Here is a 21,539-nt window from a genome sequence, read left to right as displayed (position 1 = left end):
TATCAACTGTAAGCTTAGAGAAATTGCCTATCAAGATGGGAAGAGTTATAAGAGTTATTACAATTTCAAGTTCATCCTTCTACAATGAAAAGGTACAAGTGGAAACAGTCAAGACATTCACATATCTTCACATGAGTGGATGTCTCAGTTACTACTTCACCACAGACTGTGCAATTCTGAGAGAAACTTTAAAAAAAAACCCCAGGAGATACATCTCAGACCCTACAGGAATCAGGCGTCAGCATGTTAAAAGTTAAAGTTCATGGCTGTATAACCATAAAAAGACTTAACAAGTATGACTTATTTGAATGCATGACTTCTTAACAACAACAAAAACAACCTTCTGTAAGAATGTCCTTTGGACAGACAAAACCACAGCAGTGTGTCTGTGTTTGGTGAAAACCCAACACAGCATATCAGAACAAACACCTCATGCCAACTGTCAGCACGGTGATGTAGGGGTGATTATGTAGGCTTGTTCTGCAGCCACGGGACCTGGGCACCCTGCAGTCGATGAGTTGACCGTGAACTCCTCTGTATACCAAAGTATTCTGGAGTCAAATGTGAGGTCACCTGTGTGACATCTAAAGCTTAGCTCAGATTGGTTCATTCAAAAGGATAATAATGCCTAGCACACGAGCAAATAGAAAGAAGACAGCAGTCAAGGTGTTGCAATGGACCAACCAAAGTCCAGACCTGAACCTAACTGAAGTGCTGTAGCAGGACCTTAAGAGAGATGTGGGTAAATGAATCCCCTCAAACCTCAATGAACATAGAGAGGACCAATATTCCTCCACAACAATTTAAGTAAAGTAATCTTTTATATGTATAGCACCTTTCTAGATAGACATCACAAAGAGCCTCAGAGCAAAACACCAAAACAAATGCGAGCTGGATAAAGTCATTCAGATCTTACTGCTGTTCTACAAGTTATTTCAGGAAGTGTGGTTAGTTTTTAAACTCTGGAATATGTTGACTTGTTCTTACTTTCTCCCTCTTATTCCCCAACAGTCACAATAATGTTTCCACACTGGAATATTTTGGAGAGGAAAAGAGGAAGACAACAAGAACGAGAAAAGGGGAAAGAGGAAGCAAGTTTCTGCCAGCTCTATGCAGACCCTCCATAGAATTAAAAGTGTGTCTCCACAAGGCTGGAAACTGGCATCCTGGTACAACTGACTTATTTCCACAATGGGAAACTCACATGCCCCTAACACACTGACAGAAACAGAGCTATCTTTGTGAGGTCATATACTAACATAGTTTCCTAGAATCTTACTTTACCTTAATCAGTGCAACTAAATGCCACAGTCTACCCAAGCAGCTACCCCATTAATCTGACCTAAACTCAAACCTGAACCCTTCAACAGTGGGACCTATTATTCCAAAATGTTATACTTTTTTAGCTTTTTATGATTTGCTATTCAAAATAATCCTTACTTACCTTTTACTGGGCACAGATACAGCCCAGCAGTTCATTCACAAGCCTTATACACACAGCCACACACTGACACACATCCACACACACTCTCTCACACACTCAGAAGCACCAGCTTTTTCCAGGATTCTCAGGGATCTGTGAGGGTCAAAGTATTCCATCCAATCATTCTGGCATTTTCCACAAAACTCTTCCAAACCCCAAAACAAGCGGTATTAAGAGCTTTCTCCCATGGCAGCCATGGTTACTGCTTTGAGTTGCCAGTCGGAATAAGACACTGTTTTCAGTCACTCAGCAACGACGACTGAGGTGCCCTTTAGCAAGACACTCAATCTTTAAATATCTCGAGTGGAGTTGTTCTGTTAGCTCTGTTGTTGGGAATCTTTTGTGTTTACAAAAGATACTAGGAAAGCAACAATGGCAGTTGACAACAGATTTGTTCACACTTTGTTACTGAATCTCAAAGTTGCATTCACACATATTACTTGCATTTTAAATGGAACTGACTACTTGGATTTGGACACGTCTATCACTATGTTATGGTAATTTAACAGCGGAAATCCCAAATCTTCCCAAATCTGGATCATCACCAAAACATATTCAGTATTCCTTGTTCCAAGCCTTGGAGGCAGGCAGCTGGATGAAGTCATAATGTCTCTGGCACGACTAAATAAATGACTCAGTATTTTAAGAGGGGGCTTTACCAGTTTGACTTCAAGCTCAGACCCCTCCAATTTATAACAAGAAGCTTGCAACGTAAACTGGGGGTGCAGAGATCGACAGTTTTACCAAGTGTGAATGGTTTTACAGTATAAACTACTGTGTTGAGTCATACTTTTTTATGGAAAAGGAACTAATTGCTTTGGGCTCGACCTATAAGTATGGATGTATTGATTTTGACCTGTTTCTTATGAGTTCCCAAACTTGATAGATACACAAAATTAAATCACTCGTCACTACTCTTATAAACAAAGATGTCACAAATCAATTCATTACTCTTGCTGGTTCCACGGAAAGTATCTAGCAGCTAAAAGGGACTGGATTTTACAAAACCGTCAGTGCAGGCAGACAGTCCAAACAAGGTAAGAGGGGAAAGCTAACCATCATCTCAATGTCTATTCTGAACAAGGAGGAATGCTGAATGTTCTGGAACAGGAAGTGGACTTAGATCCACTTCCTGAGTTTTGGTGTTCCTTCATGGAAAACACAACCTCGTGGGTGGCTGTAGCTCTGGAGGTAGAGCAGATCATTTGCTAACTGGAAGGTTCATAGTTTAAACCCCGGCTGCTGCAGTCTGCCTGCCAAATATCCTTAGGCAAAAAACTAACCCCAAATTGCTCTCAGATCCACCCATCGAAGTTTAGATGTGTGTGAATGTTAACTAGAAAGCACTTAAGCATAGAATGAAGTGCTTGCATGAATGGGTGAATGAGGTAAAGTTGTACAAAGCGAGTTCTTTGAGTACTAAGGTAGAGTAGAAAAGTGCTTTACTGTATAAGAACCAGTCATTGACAGGTATTATTTCCATGTATAGCATCTACCCCTGTTTTTTTCCCCTCCTAACCACACTGTGGTGGAGAAGTACGTATTTCTGAAAAGGTGAAAACATTTGGTGACAAAATTGGGTTTCAGCTGAAGTTTTTATTAGGTGGACCAAACTGAGAACAAACCCCCATAACCTGTTTTTTTGTTTTTGGTCTTTTTCCTCATGCATTGGTACAGCTCCAGCTCCCAGCCAATCACGGCTGATGACCATCCTTCTATGAGCCTGTTTCTGAAAGGGAATTGGGGGAGTTCTTCCTTCCTACCATCACCAAGTGTTATTTAGATCACATGATCACTGAGGCTCTCTCTGTATTCTCTCTAGATCTTTACTCTTGAAGGTACTTTGTCACAAGTGCTGTTGTGAACTGGGGCTTTGTAAATAAAACTAAATAGAAAGTAACTCTAGGTCTATGACATGTAGCTTAGCCACTTAACCACCACAACCACTGGCTGTGTGGTGTAACCAGATGGGCAGCTATGGTGGGATAGATGTACAGTCACCTCTTGTGGTCACCCCTTGGCTAGTCAGGCTGACTGAAGTTTCCTATTCCATCATTAATTTATCTTCTTGCTGTGAGGTGTCAGTAATAACCTCTGTACTGTGCCTACTTATGTTATCCAAATGAATAGAAATTTTCAATATATGAAATATATGAGCTAAAATACTAGAATGGAGCTGCACATCCTGTTGACAAATCTCTGTAGGTTCATCATTAGCACTGAGTTCTTCACATTGTAATTAGACATGAAAAGTGGATCTTCATCCAAAGCATGTTATTTTTACTCAAAAGGATGACTATTAACACTAAAATTATAAAATGATGGACCCTTTGCAGATGTGTCACCAAGCCACTAAGTTCCTTTACAATTCAGTTTGGTAGTTTTTGTGTTGTCTTGCTGGCAGACAAAAAAATGAACAGATAAACAGATGGCTCTGTAAACAGAGCTTCACCACAACATTTGGCCTGGCAAAGGAACCCAAAAAGGGAGCCTTTTTAGGCACAAGTGTGTGGTCTTTACAGTATTTTGGCAGGTGGAACAGGCTGCTCAGTCACAGGCGTGACTTATGTTGCACTAAACACACTGAAACACATTACATGACAATCACAAGAGACTTGTGTAAGGTCTATCTGTTCGTGTGCCCATCCATCCATAAAGCTGTAAGTGCAGAGATGGCACAGCACTTCTGCCTGAGTAGCTGCTCAGCGTCACCATAGCAACAACATCACCTCTCTGCTCGCCTGCAGAGCTTCCTTAGATACTCTACATAGCTTAAATCAGTCGATTTTTATTTCAGCAACTGATTTATTAAAAACACACAGGTTTACCCTCCATCATAAAATTAGGTGACACACATTTACATTCATTATTTTCATTAAAGCTTAAGTATAGTTTAGAAAAAAAAAACAATATTTGAAGTGCATGACAAACAAATGAACCAAGTCCACCATCAGGCTGGTGGACACTCTTGAAAACCAGAAGGAGCTGTTACAGTGTAACTGGTAATGACTCTTTCACATCACTGTTGAAGATATTTGGTCCAATCTTAAGATTTGTATCACTGCCAAATTTAACTGCTGGCTTGACGTTCTTTGTATAAATAATTTTATGCCAGACGTAACAGGGACTCAAACCTTCTAAAAGGTCTCTCGTCAGTCCACAGAATATTTTCCCAAATGTCTTGAGAATCCTCAAAATGTTTTTTTTGGCAATTGTGAGACGAGCCTTTGTGTTCTTTTTGGTCAGCAGTGGTTTTCACCTGGGAACTCTCCCAAGGATGTCATTTTTGCCCAGTCGCTTTTATATTGTTGAATCGTGAACTCTGACATTAACTGAGAGAAGTGAGGCCTGTAGGTCTGTAGATGTTTTTCTGGTTTCTTTTGCGACCACCTGGATGAGTCACTGATGTGCTCTTGGAGTAATTTTTGGTAGGCTAGCCACTCCTGGGAAGGCACACCACTGTTCCAAGTTTTCTCTATTTATGGGTGGCGATTATGGATGGACATGGTGGTTTCACTGGAATCCAAAATCCTTAGAAATGGCTTTATAACCCTTTCCAGACTAACAGATGCTTCTCAGATGTTGTTGCTTCTTTAGATGATGTCAATGAAAAAGAATAATTCTAAATCAAACAGAAAATACTGTCTGACCATGAAGCCAGAAAAGGCCACACCTTTCAAAACTATTTCCTTGGCAGTGACAAAGTGCAAGGCGAAATTATGGGGATGCTGAACATAATTTCACCAGAGACACTTGGTATGGCTCAGGTTTTAAAAAAGAAAAAAGTATGTTAAACAATGCCATGCTTTTGTTAGCTGGCCCTTATAAAACCTAAAACCCCAGTCTAAGATAACGGCCATCACTACAGCAGCTATCAGCTTTTCACTTCAGCCTCTGTGTGATTTTTGTTTCACGTGTCGTATGATTTTTCATATGTGCATATAGAATCGATGGGTGCTGCCTGTTTCAATCAGCTGTTATTAGATGATAAAATTGCGATTAAAAAAACTATTAAAAAAAGCCCAAAATGTAACACCAACATACAATACTGTTGCAAATAAGAGACTAATGCTGCAGAAAGCCATAAATCTGATGATTTATTACACACAGTGGTGAAACAAACATTTTAATTTGTTTTTTATTAGTTATTTTATGAGTGCGCTCTCACTGCTGACACTTATTTTTAATATGTTGGCTGGTTGCACATTACAGCTCTGACACATCATAGGGCTACCATGACATAGTCCTGTGAAGGAGATGATGTGTCAGTTTGTTGGTATATCAAAGTGAAATTATTCATTCACTTATTGATTAAACAGGTATTCTTGGTATGCGTTTACTGTTCTACTGGCTTTATTCCCACTAGTTTCATCAACATTTTCTGCACCACCAGCTGAATGAATGCACAGTACCCGAACCTTTGGGTCATTTGTATCTCTAAGTGCAGATTGATTTTTATTTAATTACAATTTTATTTTGGATTTAAACTAAACTAAGCTTTGATGTGTTTTTTTATTGTCCTAGTGTGCTTTATTCTAATATTCTTCAAGCTACGTGTTCCTTAAGAAAACAGCAACATACTGTAAGTCCCGCTTACTCCACGGACTGTGGAGATTACACTCCTCCCCCTTTCATCATCACCATAACACGGAAGCAGTACACAGACAGTAGGGGGGCAGGAAAAGCACGGACAGGCAGGCAGGTTAAACCAAGTAAAAATACGGACACATAGAGACATTAGGGAGGTGAAAAAAAGCGCAGGCAGGTAGACGGACAAACAGATACAGGTGCAAAGCGAGCATCATGGCGCTGATCCCCTCGCAGGTTCTCCGGGTCGCCATCCTGCTGTCTTATTTCTCCATCCTGTGCCACTACAAAGCCTTAGACATGCCGGCACACCAGACCTACGGAGGCAGCTGGAAGTTTCTCACCTTCATCGACCTGGTGAGATTTCACGTCTAATCTGATCTCAACCCTAAACACCCCGGTGAAGTTACCGCGCAGCTCGAGGCGATGCACGCGCTGGAGAGAGTGCGCGCGTGGCGCTGCGATCACATTTAAATTCCGCCTCCTTGCGCTCTTTGTTTGACTCGATGATTCGTCGGCAGTGGCAGAGGGAGGGGTAAATTACACGGAGTTTCACTTGTCTGCAGTCGCGTTTGAAGCTCGCAACGTGGTTAGGTGCTGAGGTGAACCGGAACAGGTGCGTTGTGGGGCAGAAAGCTCTCCCGTCATAAAGGCTTCCCCTTTCGGGAGCGCGCCGCGGGTGCACCGAACCTTGTGAAAGCTTGCAGTTGGGAAGTGTCAGAAAAATGATGACGAAGGACTGAGAGGCTCAGAAATGACAGGGATGTGGGATTTTTAGTGCTCGCTGATTGTTGGACAAGAAAAAAAAAATCGGTAATAAACTGTCAATCAATTTCTCAGTTATTTCTTATGTGTTTTAAAGAAGTTTGAAACAAGCTGCAGCCCAGAACATATCTGTACTAAGAAAGTGGGATTTACACTCAAGTCCATTTTAGACCATAGACTATATATATAAAAGATGGACATAGCCACTGGGATGCTTGCACTGTTGGGCTAGATCAGACTCTAATCACCTTCTCAAGAACACGTTCTGGAAAATTCTCTTTTCTGACTTGCAGAATGAAATGATTTCTATAAAATAGACTTGATGTTTTATTCAGTGAAACTTGAAGCTATCTGCCAAAGTGCTTACCGAGGTCATGGAGCAAGGACACCGAGGGATGCTTTCGCATAGACTTCCCATAATCTCGGAGTTGTTTCGCACAGCACTAGGGTCAACTCCTGGTGGCCTTTATAAAGTGCCGGTTAAGGCATTTCGGGTTGATGATGTTGATCATCGTGCACACTCACGCTAATAGCAAAAGGGAATAAAAATATGGTGGTGAAAATATGCATAAGTTATCTGTAGGTCCTGCTTGTGAACAAATTTTGCTTGTTTTAACTTATAAATTAGTTCTCCACTTTACAGACATCATACAAGACAGATGTAGTTTGGAGAAAGTGGCTTAAACCAGCAGAAGGTGTCTGTTGTTGTTGCACAAAGTCTTCTGGTTGCATAGAAGGCTACAGGAAAACGTTTAGATTTCTGTGTGACCCCAGTAAACAGTAATGATATAACCTGGATTTAGGTAGTAATCGTTGTGACCGGACTCAAAAGCCACAACATAAAGACTGATACCTTTATCCACCCCTCATCAGGTGTAGATCATCACACAGGATCAGGCCCAGACAAAACACAAAAACTCCTGTACAGTGTCTGAATAGAAGATAAGTGCCTGCAATCACCTGCAAAGCTCAATGCACAGAATTTTTTCAGTGCTCAGTGTCCCTGTTTTCTCAGTGGCCAATCAAAATCAAGAAGAAGCTTGACCCAATGATATAAATTCTGTGTTAACAGCAAAGGAAATATGTTTAAGTGCTTGAGAGTGACCTCTCAGGGGCTAAAGACACATAATGTTAAAACTAGAGATGGTACGATACCACTTTTTTATGTCCGATACCGATATCATAAATTTGGATATCTGCCGATACCGATATGAATACGATATAGTGTTTTTAATCACTAAAAATGTTTTTTAATATCTTGCTGCTTTTTGTATAAGTTCATACTCAAGTTACAAAAAACAAACAAACACTAAAGCCATTCTGTTGTACCTGTATGCAAAAAATATACTGCACCCAAAATATTTCATAGTTCAGCAATACTGATCAATCTAATAAAGTTAAACTTACTCCATCCTTCCTATTCTGGTATTTTAAAGAGTAAACAACCTAACCAATAGGGTTCTAAAACTCCCAGCAAAAAAAAATAAAAATAGGGGAACCCCCCCACCCCCACCCCCCACCTCATGATGCTTAATCGACGTAATCAACTTTAATTTGATGCAGTGTGGAAACAAAATGCACAGAAATCAATTATTTTTCAAGAATAATTAAATAGATTCAACATCTTTCTTCAACAGAATTGCAGAATTCACAGATGGTACCTTCCCAAAGGAAAAAATACTATAGCTTACTAGGGTATATTAGACTTAACAGTTACTATATACAGTAATGGACTTCTATACATTTTTCATCAGATTAAAACTTTGGGTGTAAGATTCAGATAATTATTTATTAAAAGCTAGACATTTTAAATGAGAATAAGAAAGAAAAGTATATCTTTGTGCCCCCTTTTCCCTGTTAATGCCTTATTGGCCCCCCTGGCTAAACTTTGCTAGATCCGCCCCTGCACAGTTACCAGCCATCAGCTGCGTAGGAAAAGATCCTGGTGTACAAAGTAATATTAAATAAATTCTAAAAACAGCTTATCAAGCTTGTCCATGCACTGTCCATTCAGTGCATGTGCTCTTTTCGCATCCATTTGTGCAGTTGTTGTCTTGTCACATTGCTAAACATATTTGTATTTTATTTGCTAAAAATGTGCAGAACACACATTAACAAACACAGAGATATAAACAAAAAAAGTAAGATCTAATTAAAACGTTTTTTTAGATGGTGCAATAATGTCATTGAAGTGAATTCTGTGGTTTATTCTTGCATTGAAAGCCTGATGTAATAACAGCCCTAATTCTTTTTTTTTTTTGCATTAAAATCTTTTGTTTTCTTCTCACTCACTTTAGTTTCCAAGTTTTTGTGATTCATCAACAAGGAAGTGCTCATGCTTCTTTTTGCTGCCTTTATGCTTTCTAAACGGGGCTGTACTGCGTTGCACATATACGATATGATATTTACCTGTGATTACCTTGTGCCTAAATATCTAGAAAGATATCTGATTAGTTTTATGATACAAAGTGCAGCATTGCGTTGGTAGCCAGACGTCATGAGAGTTGCCAGAGGTTAATCATCAGCCATTATTTACTTACAGTAGTGACTCTAATAAAATCAGTTCTCCTATAGAGATCAGTAAATCGTGTCAGCTGAGTTTTCATTTGTGTGGTGACTGCTGACAGAGCGATATTGTGTTTGTTTTCTTGTGCTTTAAAATTGTCTTTGTCTCTGTTAGATGAGTTTATTTTTATCAAACTTCTTATTCTGAATATATTGTTAATTACTGATAACATACTTTATATAGTTTATACTTTATATAGTTTATTATAGTTGCTGCCAGTCGAACAAAGCAATTGATTACTAAAACCTGAGGGCTGCAATGACGGAAGCTGAAGTTTTTGCACTGGTAATATTTACTTTGTGCTGCAACGCAAAATGAAGTGCTTGGGCTAAAGTACACCGCGTATTTCCTTCAATAGTTGCAGCACATGTGTCGCTGTGAGGCCATAAAATGTGCACAACGGGCATTTTGTCTCGGCGCTCTTTACTGTACTTGTAAAAGCTGCTTAACATATCAGCTGAGAGGCAGCAACAGGCCAAACATTAGTGTTCACAATCAGTTTTCTTGATTCTCAAGTGTTATTAAATTAAGGAAATTATGCTGCAACGAGAGGCACAAAACTGCAGACACACACAGCTCTCATTCATCCCGAACAATGCGCTCACACATGCACTCACAAAGAGGGACTTCTGTTAGAGGCCGGTTCTGTTAGGCAGTCATTCACAAGCACGCTTTAAAGTTGGTGTGAAGTCGCTATAAAAAGCTAACCAATTTTAGAGAAATATCCAGCCAGTGGTTGTCTTCTTTCTGCAATGTTTGTGTTTGTAGAGGAAGCTAGCTGACATTTCTTGTTTTGCGTGCACCGTTTGAGTTCTTGCTGTCGTTATCTAAATGCGGCTGGGATGTCGATGCGTTTGTTCATTCACTGGTTGACATCCATTGTTAAAGAAAAGTAAAACAACAACACATATCATATATAAAAATGCTCATGTTCCACTGATTGTGCTTCACAGTTTTTACAAATGTAATCGATTTTGGCCACTAGCCATATTCTTATCCCTGGCTGCGATGGCTCATTAATGTACAAGGTGAGGTGAAAAAAAGAAGCAAAGTGCAAAAGACAAAGGTGTGTCCTGGGTGATAATGTCACCTCCACCCCTCCAACCTACTAATGCAGACTTTGGACGTTTCTAAAATAGGCACATTATCTCTCGAAAGCCAATATAAGGACACCTTGCAGGCTCTACAACATGTCAGGATTAGAATACATTAGACTTTACAATAATTGTTTTATATAAAACTTCTCTTTAAATAATCATTATAAAAAACATGTTGCAGTTATCAGCAGGTTAGGGGACCTTTTGTCGTTCTCATTCAAGGAAGTTTCCTAACAGAATATTCAACATTTCTTTAAATTAAATAATAGCTACAGTATATCCAAGTTGATGTGACATGTTAGACATGTTACGTGCCTACAGTGCTCTGCAGTTTAGCCTCTAAAATACTAGTCGGTGGTAAGGTTTCTGTAATGCATGGCGTCTCTTTCTGTACTTCAAATACAGGCACATGTTGGGGGGGGAGTTCAGAAGTGTACCTTCAAATTGCTGCAACACAATTTGCCCGAACCATCTGAGTGTACACGTGGATCAGCAGAGCTATAAAAACAAAAACAGCAGATGGCTGCGCTCGCTGATTACCAGTTAGTGCATTAGCATTACGAAGATGCCAGATGTAATCATGACCCGTTACATATCACATGTTGTTCCTCTGAAGAAATATCTTTGCACAAATCAGCACACCACGTTTCTATAGCTACGTTTTTTGATAAGGTGCGCGTCAGGCAGCAGCACATGCTAATTAAATTTGCTCAGAACTGAATATGTCTGTGACTGATTGGCCTGTCACCAGTTATAGCCGCTCAGCTGAAACAGGTTTGTCTGGCCTATCGGTAAGTGGATTTCTAATTTTCTACTTGTAGTAGTAATAATAACAATAATAATAATCCTTATTTATACACATACCTACATATTTATAAATCTGTGGAATTGATCAATTTGGCATGTATAAACTTTAGTTTAGGCCCTTTTAAAGGCAAAATAATCTCTGAAGAGCATACCTGTGTCTTTGTGAGCATGGGAAATAGCTGTGTCATATTTTCCACATTAGCCCTCTTCCCCCAGTTAACTGTACCATTAAAGACCTGTACACACCAGCAGCCAGGAAACACACTGCACTGCAACATCTGGCTCCAGCGTTTGTGTGTATCAGTTTCTCACGAGGAACACAAAAGCCTCAAAATTGATGCAGTATTGATACGGAAACGAGGGCTTGAGTTTTAGGTCCATTTCAGAATTTCTTGTGTGCGTGCCTGTGAGTGTGCTGTTGCTGCTCATAGTTCTCATGGAAACCTATTATTTATGTAGCAGGCATGCTGCTTTAGACATGCTTGCTGTCTAAGATTTATATTTGCTGTCCACACATATTTCAGTGAGTAGACACACACATTTATTTAGGCTGCCCGCTGTAAAATGCCAGTATTCACCAGCAGAATCGTGTATATACCGAAGCACCCCTAACTATGTTTTAAAGCCAAAATGCCTCTAATGACCAGCCATCATCACACCGGGCGATACCTAATAGTCTCAGAGGGAGGTTTGAGGAGAGGAGAGGTAGTCTGTGCCTCCTCTCCATCTTCCTCTGGAAGCGAAGGTCACATCCATCATTGCGAACATGTTGAAAGTGTTTCCTTACGCAAAGATGGGTAAAATATACAGAGCTGGTTTTCTCCTTCACCACAGCCCACTTAATGGAGATTCTATTGAAATCGAGCATTTGAAGTGTGAAGTATTTTTGGTGCATGTTGAAAGAAGCCACGTGTGGTTTTATTGAAATATTGTGCATCTCGTGAGGAATAGTTTTTGCACGCAGGTCACAGTGTTTCCTGCTGGTGGATGATTCTTTCATGTTGGACAAACACTCCAGAAGTCAGTTTGAGAGCTGTTAAGCTCAATTTTGCTCTCAGGGATTCATGCAGCAGTGCCCTTAGAGATTGTTCCAACTGTTTTCTATATGTTTTAGGTAATCAGCGACAATAATAGCCAGTTATAGCTGCTAGTTTCTTCACTGTACCTGCTTAAAGGAAAGCTCTTCGGGGTCTTTGCATCTTATTACGGCATGGCCTATTGTCATGTATATTTACCATTTTCTTTGCTCGATATACAGTAACTACACTATAATGCCTTTTAAGTAAGGTTCTGTTTAACACAGGAACTGTGCAGGATGTCTTTGGCATTTAAGTGTTTCAAGCCTGAGAGCACTGTTGCTAAGTGATGGGCATGAATTGGAAATATCCCTCCTCCCTTTTGCAGGCAGCAAATTATTTTTGTTCACTGGATTTCTGAATTAAGTTTAGAAAGAAAAGAGCAAAACCCACTGAAACTTTAAGTTATTTAAAGTGGACCTATAATGTTGGATTCCAGCTCCATGTTTTTATTCTTGGACACAAGAGTAGGTTTGATTAAAAATGACCCTTAGTTGTCCTAGCTGTTTTAGCTCCTCCCCCTTTGCCTGTTTCTCTGCAAACACTCTTGTGATTGGCTGTCCCTCACAAGTAGAAGGTTTGAGCAGCAGGTGGATGGAGCTTCCGTGCTCACAGCCAGAGCTGTGAACCTATGATAGAGACTGACCAATGTAGGCTTTTAAAAAACAACAATGATATTTAGTAATTAAAGTACTAATAAAAACCAATATCTTTCCTGACATTTTTTTTCTCAGACTCATATCGAAACATATTTTTTAACAGTTTTTTTTAGTGTACTTCTATATCAGTCCTTGTTAGGATGATATCACAGTGCAGTTTTTTAAAAAGACTTCATTAATCTTAATAATCTTCACTTTCACAGCAAATCGCGGATTCTTCATTTGCGCTCAGCCCGACTCTATCAGCTGCTTGTTGTGTTTGTGGTTTTCCAAACACGAGTAACGCCAACAGTGAAGTTCCAGAGTGCCCTCTGAAGTTGTACTATGAAGCAAAATGAATGGCTTTGCGAGCATTGTTGAGCTTTAAGGCAGAGTTTCGTGTGTGTTTTTAACTGTGTAAATCACCATGGCGACCTCTGCTGAACAAACTGGTTAGGCTTGTTCTGAGTTTCACTTTAAAATCGTTCAGTTTTTAAGTACATTACAGTACGTTACAGATTCTGTGCTTTACACTTACAAGCTGTTAAACTGTGCCACACTGACTAAATGAAGCGCAAACTGTGTGTCACGTTGGTAGGGGAATGTGCATGTGTTCATTTAGCGATGCAGAAAATGTATATAAGGTATAACTAATTTTAATCAGCTGCTAAGTTGCTTTTACGCTGCTGGAAATGCAGCTACTAGAACACAGAATGTCTGTTCAGTCAATAAAATTTATTTCACTTTTTGATCTGCCAACAAACTCAAGGGATTTCCACATTTTTGGCAGATAAATGCTGCCCACTGTGGTGACCCCTTTTAAAGGAACTTCATACAAAGTTTTTCAACACGGTGCCAGTTTCTTTGAACTAGCTAATACCAACAGCTGCTCTTTACTAAACCCAATCCTAACTGCTAAGAGAATATTTGTGGGCTTTTGTTGGTTGCTGGAAGCAAACTTAAGCCAGAACTACTAAAATGATAGAGATATAGCACTCAAATAACTCTTAATAGAAGTCTATGGGAGAAACTGTTACACTTAACATGGTAGCTGTCGTAGCCCTTTTAGCTGAAGAGCTAATCGGCAGCTGAACTGGTAAACAAGCATTATGTGTTTATACGCCTCTCTGCGTTTAATCATTCGTTATTATTCATCTCTGGCTCTCTTCCACAGCGTGTCTTTATCCTGTCTTCTTCCCCTCATCCACAATCAGTTGTGGCAGATGGCCAACCTTTCCTGAGCCTGGTTCTGGTGGAGGTTTCTTCCTGTTAAAAGGGAGTTTTTCTTTCCCACTGTTACCAAGTGCTTGCTCATAGGGGGTGATCTGATCTGTTGGAGTGTTCTCTGTATTATTGCAGGGTCTTTACCTTATAATGGAAAGTGCCTTGAAGCAACTGTTGTTGTGATTTGTATAAATAAAGTTGAATTAATTTGAAACATAAATGATAAGGAGAAAAACACTGGCCCGCCCGCAGATTACCCCTACAGGCATAGAAACCAATGCCAAGAAGCTCCCAGCATACAGCGTTTGTACTGATGTTAATGCCAGAGGAGGTTTGAAACTCTGTAGTTATAGCAGATAACGATTGTGTTGTTGCTCTGGTTCATGACAGTTTCAGGTGAGTGGTTTGTAACTATGTGCCTGGGCACAGCCTGTTTTTTTTCTTTCAACCACTTTTATTGAATTTGACTGGAGAAGTGAGCAGTGAAAGAGTTAACGATTGTCTGCAGTCTGTTCTCTTTGGCTCTTCTTCTTTCTTCTAAAAAATCTACTGTCTAAGCTCTTTTTCTCCTCCTCTCTTCATCTCTTTGTTGTGAGAAAGTGTTTGTGCTGCCAAAGAGCTCGCTGAACTCCCCCTGTTCCTCTCTGCAGGTGATCCAGGCGGTGTTTTTCGGATTGTGTGTCCTGATCGATGTGTCCAGTCTGCTGACTAAGGGAGGCGACAGCAGGGAGCAGGAGCGGCAGCTGAGAAAGCTGATTGGCCTGCGAGACTGGATGATGGCCGTCCTGGCCTTCCCTGTCGGAGCGGTGAGAGGATTAATGCACATAGGCAAGCACGTACACAGGCAAACACACAATAGCCCGGGAATGGATGGGCTTGCCTTGCAGGAACTGAGGGCCGGAGTAATCCATTTTTAGTATAATCAACTCTCCGCCATGCTCCCCTTTTCTTAACGCCTCTCTTGCCCTTATTTTTCTTCCACTCCTGAGGGTGGTGGCAGTGTCCTACCAACCTGTAATCATGGAAATTGTTAATGTCAACCGCATAAAAATTGTCTGACATTTTCAGTCTCACCTCATGGGGTGATTAATGTCTGGGAATGATGCTTTAAATTGAGCTTTTTTTCTGATTTGGCGCATGGTTGGGTTAGCCCGAGAGCCTTTGACCTTGATGGTTCACATAACAACAACAATAAACTATTTAAAAACATCAGAACTATAAAATCTCATTACACCAGGTATCTGCAAACGATCACACTGCAAAGCACAAAGGTCTACAGTTTACAATGTGATATCTAAACACTGTCTGGTGCCAACAATTATTGTTTTTAACTTTTTTTATTTAATTTGTTTATTTGTAACAGGGACAATGTTCATTATTAAACATTGCTGTAAATGCCGTAGGCTAATTTTTCATCCATAATCCCTGGCTAGACCTTAAAAGCAACCTAAAAACAAAACAAAATATATAATATCGACATTCTAAAAAGAAATAAAAGGTAAAAAGAGAAAAAAAAGGCAAACGAGAATAAGCCATACTAAAAGGAAACAACTAGGAAATAGGAGAATAAAACCAATTTCCCCCTGAGTGATTTCTTAGTATTTTTAATATTTGTTTTTCATGTTTCAAATCATTAAAAAAATAAATACAAAATGCATTTTTTAAATGATGATTTTATTTATTAAGGGAAAAAAGCTGTGCAAACACACCTGATCCTGTGTAGAAAAAGTAATTACACCTGGGATAAAACTAACGCCGTATTTCACAGAAAAAATATCGTACTGATAGTCGGTGATTATAGTGTTGTGGTCTGAGGCTGCTTTGCTACCAGAAAAATCCTGAAGGAGAATGTCCAGCCATCAGTTCATGCCTGAGGCTCGAGCTCAGTTGGGTTGTGCAGCACAACAATGACCTGAAAAAACACCAGCACGTCCACTTGTGAATGGTTCGATAAAAGAAGGTTTTGGAGTGGCCTAGTTAAAGTATTAATTTAAGTTATCTTAAATGGCATGATTGAAAACTCCCCAATGTGGCTGAATTAAAAGAATTCTGCAAAGAACAGGGGGCTGATATCAGTCCACAGCAATGCGAAAGACTCATTTTCAGTTATCACAAATGCTTGATTGCGGTTCTTGCTACCAAAGCTGGCACGATCACTTATTAGGTTTAGATGGGAATTATTTTTTCACTCAGAGTCAGGCAGGTTTAGATGGCTTTTTTCTATTAATAAATAAAATCATCTCTTAAAAAGCTAATTTTTGCTCTGCCGCAACTATGGATGGTCAGCGTGTTAGTAGGGAAACATGAGATGAAAAGGGTCCCGGCTGGTTAGCAGCAACTTAAAAGTAAAAGTGAAAGAAGATCAACAGCTGCGATTGCTCACTCAGTTAGATGGAAAAAAATGCTGAAAAGAGTCACCAGATATACTTTGGCTACATTCACATACCTGGGTGAACTCCTTTTGTGAGAGTTTGTGTAAAGAGAAAGAACATAGATTAACTGGATGTGAAAATTTACTGAGGTTAAAAAAATGGGTGTAATGGTATGATGTGCTTCATCTTTTTCAATCCTGCTGTGAATGAACAGAACAGAGAAAGCACTGACGAATCATCCAGACAGCCAGACTTTGACCTCTGTCTAATCCATTTTTTTTGCAAGGCTGGCAGTCTTTTGCTTAACACACACACTTTTATTCAAGATTTTACTAGGCAACGTGCCCCACAGCTGGCATACTGGAGAATTTGTGTGGCTACCTGACTATTACTGTGTCCTGGCTGTTAGATCACTGGCACAAGATCATAAATATTCATGCTATAGACTACCAGACACTAGTGTCAAACACAGTTGATCTCTAAACCTAAATAACCCAATAGTTCCTGGCTCTATTGGCACACACACACACACACACACACACACACACACACACACACACACACAATTGGCCTCACAGTTTAGGTTACATACAGCACAACAGGTGCAGCTACTACATTACCACAGGTAATGTCTCAAACTTTGCCCGTCTGGTAAAGGAAGTGTGTGCATTCCTGCATATGTTGCTATAGCTCTATTTGTGCATTGCATATATGCGTGAGTGTGGAGTGTGCATATATTGCAGGCATTTGCACGCGGTATGGTGTGGTGGAAAATTGTGGGTGCCCCACAGGGGACAAAGTGCACGCATTGTTTCCCGCCACCACTGGCCTGTTGAAACAGAGAACATGCCAGTCACGGTATAAAAAGAGGTTGGTTGGTTCAGATGCCTCGAACTGGAACGCAGATGCCTGTCAGGTAATTCCACCCTCGTCTTACAGAACCTGGACTGGCCTTGATCCAAACCGTGAAGATACATTAGACTGGAAGCTGGTCAGCTTATGGTGGGTTCAGGTCATGTGGGAAATCTGATTGCTGCAATAGCTGCATGTATCATTGGGAAGTTTTTGGTTTACAGAAGGCATGCAGAAGGTATCACAGATGACCCTCATGTGTCTCCCTCCAATGTCCTTCTTTACCCAATGGATAAATGAGGACAGTGTATATGTATCTCTAACAGTAGGTAAAAAGTAGAGTGTAGCCTAATGCATGTGCCAGGGGCCAGGTTTTCACTGCCTAAGAACTAAAAGATGTAAGTAGTCAACATGCATGCACATGTTAAATTATTACATCCACATGTTAAATTAAAAATTAGATAAACAACATACATATCTTAAGCATATTGTATTTTAACAGACTGTATCCAAAAGATGGATGCTGTCACCTATTGGTTCCCAGACTCAGTTCCAGACTCCCAGACTGCTGCCATTTTAGTTTTTGAAGCCAGAAAAGATCAAATTGGGTTGAGAGGGTTACAAGCTGAATCATAAACTGTTCAGGTGCAGTACACATATCTGCTAGTTAGTGCTAGCAAGTAGAGATGGCACGATACCACTTTTTTATGTCCGATACCGATACCGATATCATAAATTTGGATATCTGCCGATACCGATATGAATCCGATATAGTGTTTTTTAATCAACAAAACTGTTTTTTAAAAATCTTGCTGCATTTTGTATAAGTTCATACTCAAGTTTAAAACAACAACTACACTAAAGCTATTCTGTTATACCTGTATGCAAAAAAAAAAATATTTCATAGTTCAGCAATACTGATCAATCTAATAAACTTAAACCTACACCATCCTCCCTATTCTGGTATTTTAAAGAGTACTTAGCGTAAATATTAAGCAACCTAACTAATAGGGTTCCAACTCCCAGCAACAACAAAAATAAATAAATAAAAAATAGGGAACCACCCCTCACGCTCCACCTCATGATGCTTAATCAACGTAATCAACCTTAATTTGATGCAGTGTGAAACAAAATGCACAGAAATCAATAATTTTTCAAGAAATATTAAATAGATTCAACATCTTTCTTCAACAAAATTGCAGACTGCACAGATGGTACCTTCCCAAAGGAAAAAGTACTATAGCTTACTAGGGTATATATATTAGACTTAATAGTTACTATATACAGTAATTGACTTCTATTCATTTTACATCAAATTAAAACTTTGGGTGTCAGATAATTATTTATTAAAAGCTAGACATTTTAAATGAGAATAAGAAAGAAAAGTATGTCTTTGTGCCCCCTTTTCCCTGTTAATGCCCTATCGGCCCCCCTGGCTAAACTTTGCTAGATCCGCCCCTGCACAGTTACCAGCGTCAGCTACGTAGAAAAAGATCCTGGTGTAGAAAGTAATATTAAATAAATTCTAACAACAGCTTATCAAGCTTAAACGTGCTGCTGTTGTTCAGCCGCTGGTTTCCTCTTTCTGGTGCAAAGTGGGCCAAAAACAAAGACGGACTCGCGACAGAAAAGCCGATCAGCTGATCGTTAAGCAGTTTCACGATTGAAGTAGCAGCCGGAGAGCGAGAGGCAGTCGCTTGTTAAGCTTAACGCAGGAATGCTTTACAAACATTCAGAGATGGACTTACACACTTGCTTTACTTCTCTCGGGGATAACTTTGTCGGAGATGAAATGCCGGGTTGCTAGCGAAGCTCCACATGCTATCCAGACCACCGACAGGTCCCGCATGCCACAGCCGCTCTATCACGTGATGCATACTGCTCCGACTGCTAACGTTCTGAGGTGAGTTACGGGGTGTTGCAAGTTTTGTAAGGTGCTTTCGTGATATTTAATGGATCGGATTACATTTTTTATTTTTCTCCGATATCCGATCCAGTAATTTAGGTCAGTATCGGACCGATACCGATACGTAATATCGGATCGGTCCATCTCTACTAGCAAGTACTAAATTTTCACTCACCAAAAATACAGCACACAATCCTTCGATAGTCTGTACCTCACAACAAGCAATAATATTTGTTAAAATAATTTAATTAAAAAAAAAACAACTGAAAAACTGTTATTTGAACCAAGAGGTTCATGGTCATTGACTTGCTGTTGCCTCAAGTGGCCATTAGAGGAACTGCATTTGCACATTGATTTCATTTGTTAGTGCTGGAGTTTGCCTCCTGAACGATTCTCTATTGTCTGTTTTTATTAAATTATACTGAGATTTCACTTTCTGCTGACTTTTTTACTCGTGTAGCATGTCACAAACATTGAATTGGCTGTCTCTGTAACGCTTAACTGCATTTTCCAAGGTAAATAGTCCCAGTGGGGTACCGTCAACATATTAAATAACCACTGATAGAGTGTAATGAAATGTAAGTGGTGGATATGAGGAATGTTTCTCATCACTGACCTGACAACAGAGCAGACGTTGTGTAGGCAGGACTAGTTCAGAAACGTTGTGCTGCATGCTAAAAGTCACTGTTTTTGTCCACTTATCTGGCACTGATGTCTTTTCCATAAAGTGTGTTGCACTTTAGTTGCTAACTTTTTGGGGTTTTTTCTGTGTGCGTGTCTCTCTCTCTCCAGTTTGTGGTGTTTACTTTCTGGAGCCTCTACCTGTATGACAGAGAACTGGTCTACCCCAAATTACTGGACAACTTCATTCCTCAGTGGCTCAACCACGGCATGGTGAGTTGGATTTTCTCTACAGATGTTGTGGTTCAACTGATCATACGACTTACTGAGATTACAACACATAAGGCAGAGCTGTAGAGGTAGATGGTGAAGGAAAGTGATGAGATGCAGTAAATGTATTTAAATTCATTGGATTAATATAAAGCAATCATCAAGGTCTGAAAGAAATGGAAAGAAGGAAATTTTCCTCTTCTTCTCAACTTTAGATAAATAATAATGAACACTGAATGATTAAAGAAACAAAGAATTGCTCAAATTAATAATTAAAAAAAGTCACTGAAGGCAGCTTTTAAATTCTGCTGCTATCTGCTGATATAAGTTAGTTTCACCAGTGTAATACAAGAAGCCATTCCTTTCATCCACACATGAATTAAAGGTAACGTATTTCCATATTTTTCCATGATAAGAATCATTCTCCTGGCCTGGAGTAGTCCAAATTAGAGTTGAGTGCTTCAAATTAACTGTAAAATTATTTGGACACATACCCATAGAAACACTTTTTTTTTTCTTTGTAGCTTCTTCTGTATGAAGGGTATTTACTCAGTCTTGAGCACATCAACATGCAGTTAGCCAGAGCAGCTTTTCCTCACAAACTTTTTCAACATGAGTCTGGGATGTTGGGACCAATTATTCAGCTTTTCTGGGATTCAACCATTTGTATTGTAACGGCTTTATCTAACCTCATAATACATCAAAGAAGAACGCGAGGAACATGTAAGTTTAATCTTTCCTTTTTAGGCTTTCAGGTGTAGGATTTTCAGATGATAGTGGGAGTTTAGAGTTGGATGAAATAAAAGACCTCAAAATGTGCATTTTAGGAATATGATTTATTTTGACACGGCGCACCGAGTGAAAGATAATTACCATTCAAAAAAAGGTTTCCTGTCTTCTTTACACTTTTGTCAGCACATATTTTGAAACTACCATCTGCCCGCCCTGCTCCGAAATAGGTGTTTTCCCTTGTGAGGGAGAAGTGAGAAATGAGAAGGGTATCCCCAATATGCTGATAGGCTTTATATAACTTTAATGGAAGGTTTGGTACTGATGCATACTCAGTATTCACCCAAGCTGGTGATACATCTGTTGAGCAGAAAAGATTGTGGAACATATCTGAGCAGACCAGTAAAACCATTTCATGTTTGGGAACTAGAGTCCTCCCCTTTTCTAGAGCTGAAATAATAGCCTAAAGCTTAGCCATTAGCATCCTGGAGCCAGAATTAACCATGAGCATCAGCGAGTGGTAGAAGCCTGATCGGCAAGCTGTGT

General features: G+C 39.7%; 1 protein-coding gene across 1 annotated transcript in view; it reads left to right on the top strand.

Annotated features, from left to right (window-relative positions):
* Positions 1 to 6,112: 6,112 nt before the first annotated feature.
* aig1 (androgen-induced 1 (H. sapiens)) overlaps positions 6,113 to 21,539 on the top strand; it is a 30,498-nt gene continuing 15,071 nt past the window's right edge. The window contains exons 1-3 of the mRNA XM_004568442.6: positions 6,113 to 6,427; positions 14,894 to 15,049; positions 20,166 to 20,267. Coding sequence (XP_004568499.1) covers positions 6,287 to 6,427; positions 14,894 to 15,049; positions 20,166 to 20,267 — 399 coding nt within the window. The 5' untranslated portion in view covers positions 6,113 to 6,286. The remainder of the gene's footprint in view (positions 6,428 to 14,893; positions 15,050 to 20,165; positions 20,268 to 21,539) is intronic.

Source organism: Maylandia zebra, linkage group LG15, assembly GCF_041146795.1.
Source record: "Maylandia zebra isolate NMK-2024a linkage group LG15, Mzebra_GT3a, whole genome shotgun sequence".
Taxonomy (NCBI): domain Eukaryota; kingdom Metazoa; phylum Chordata; class Actinopteri; order Cichliformes; family Cichlidae; genus Maylandia; species Maylandia zebra.
The sequence above is the reverse complement of the archived record's forward strand: the minus strand, read 5'-3'. Positions and strand labels throughout refer to the sequence as shown.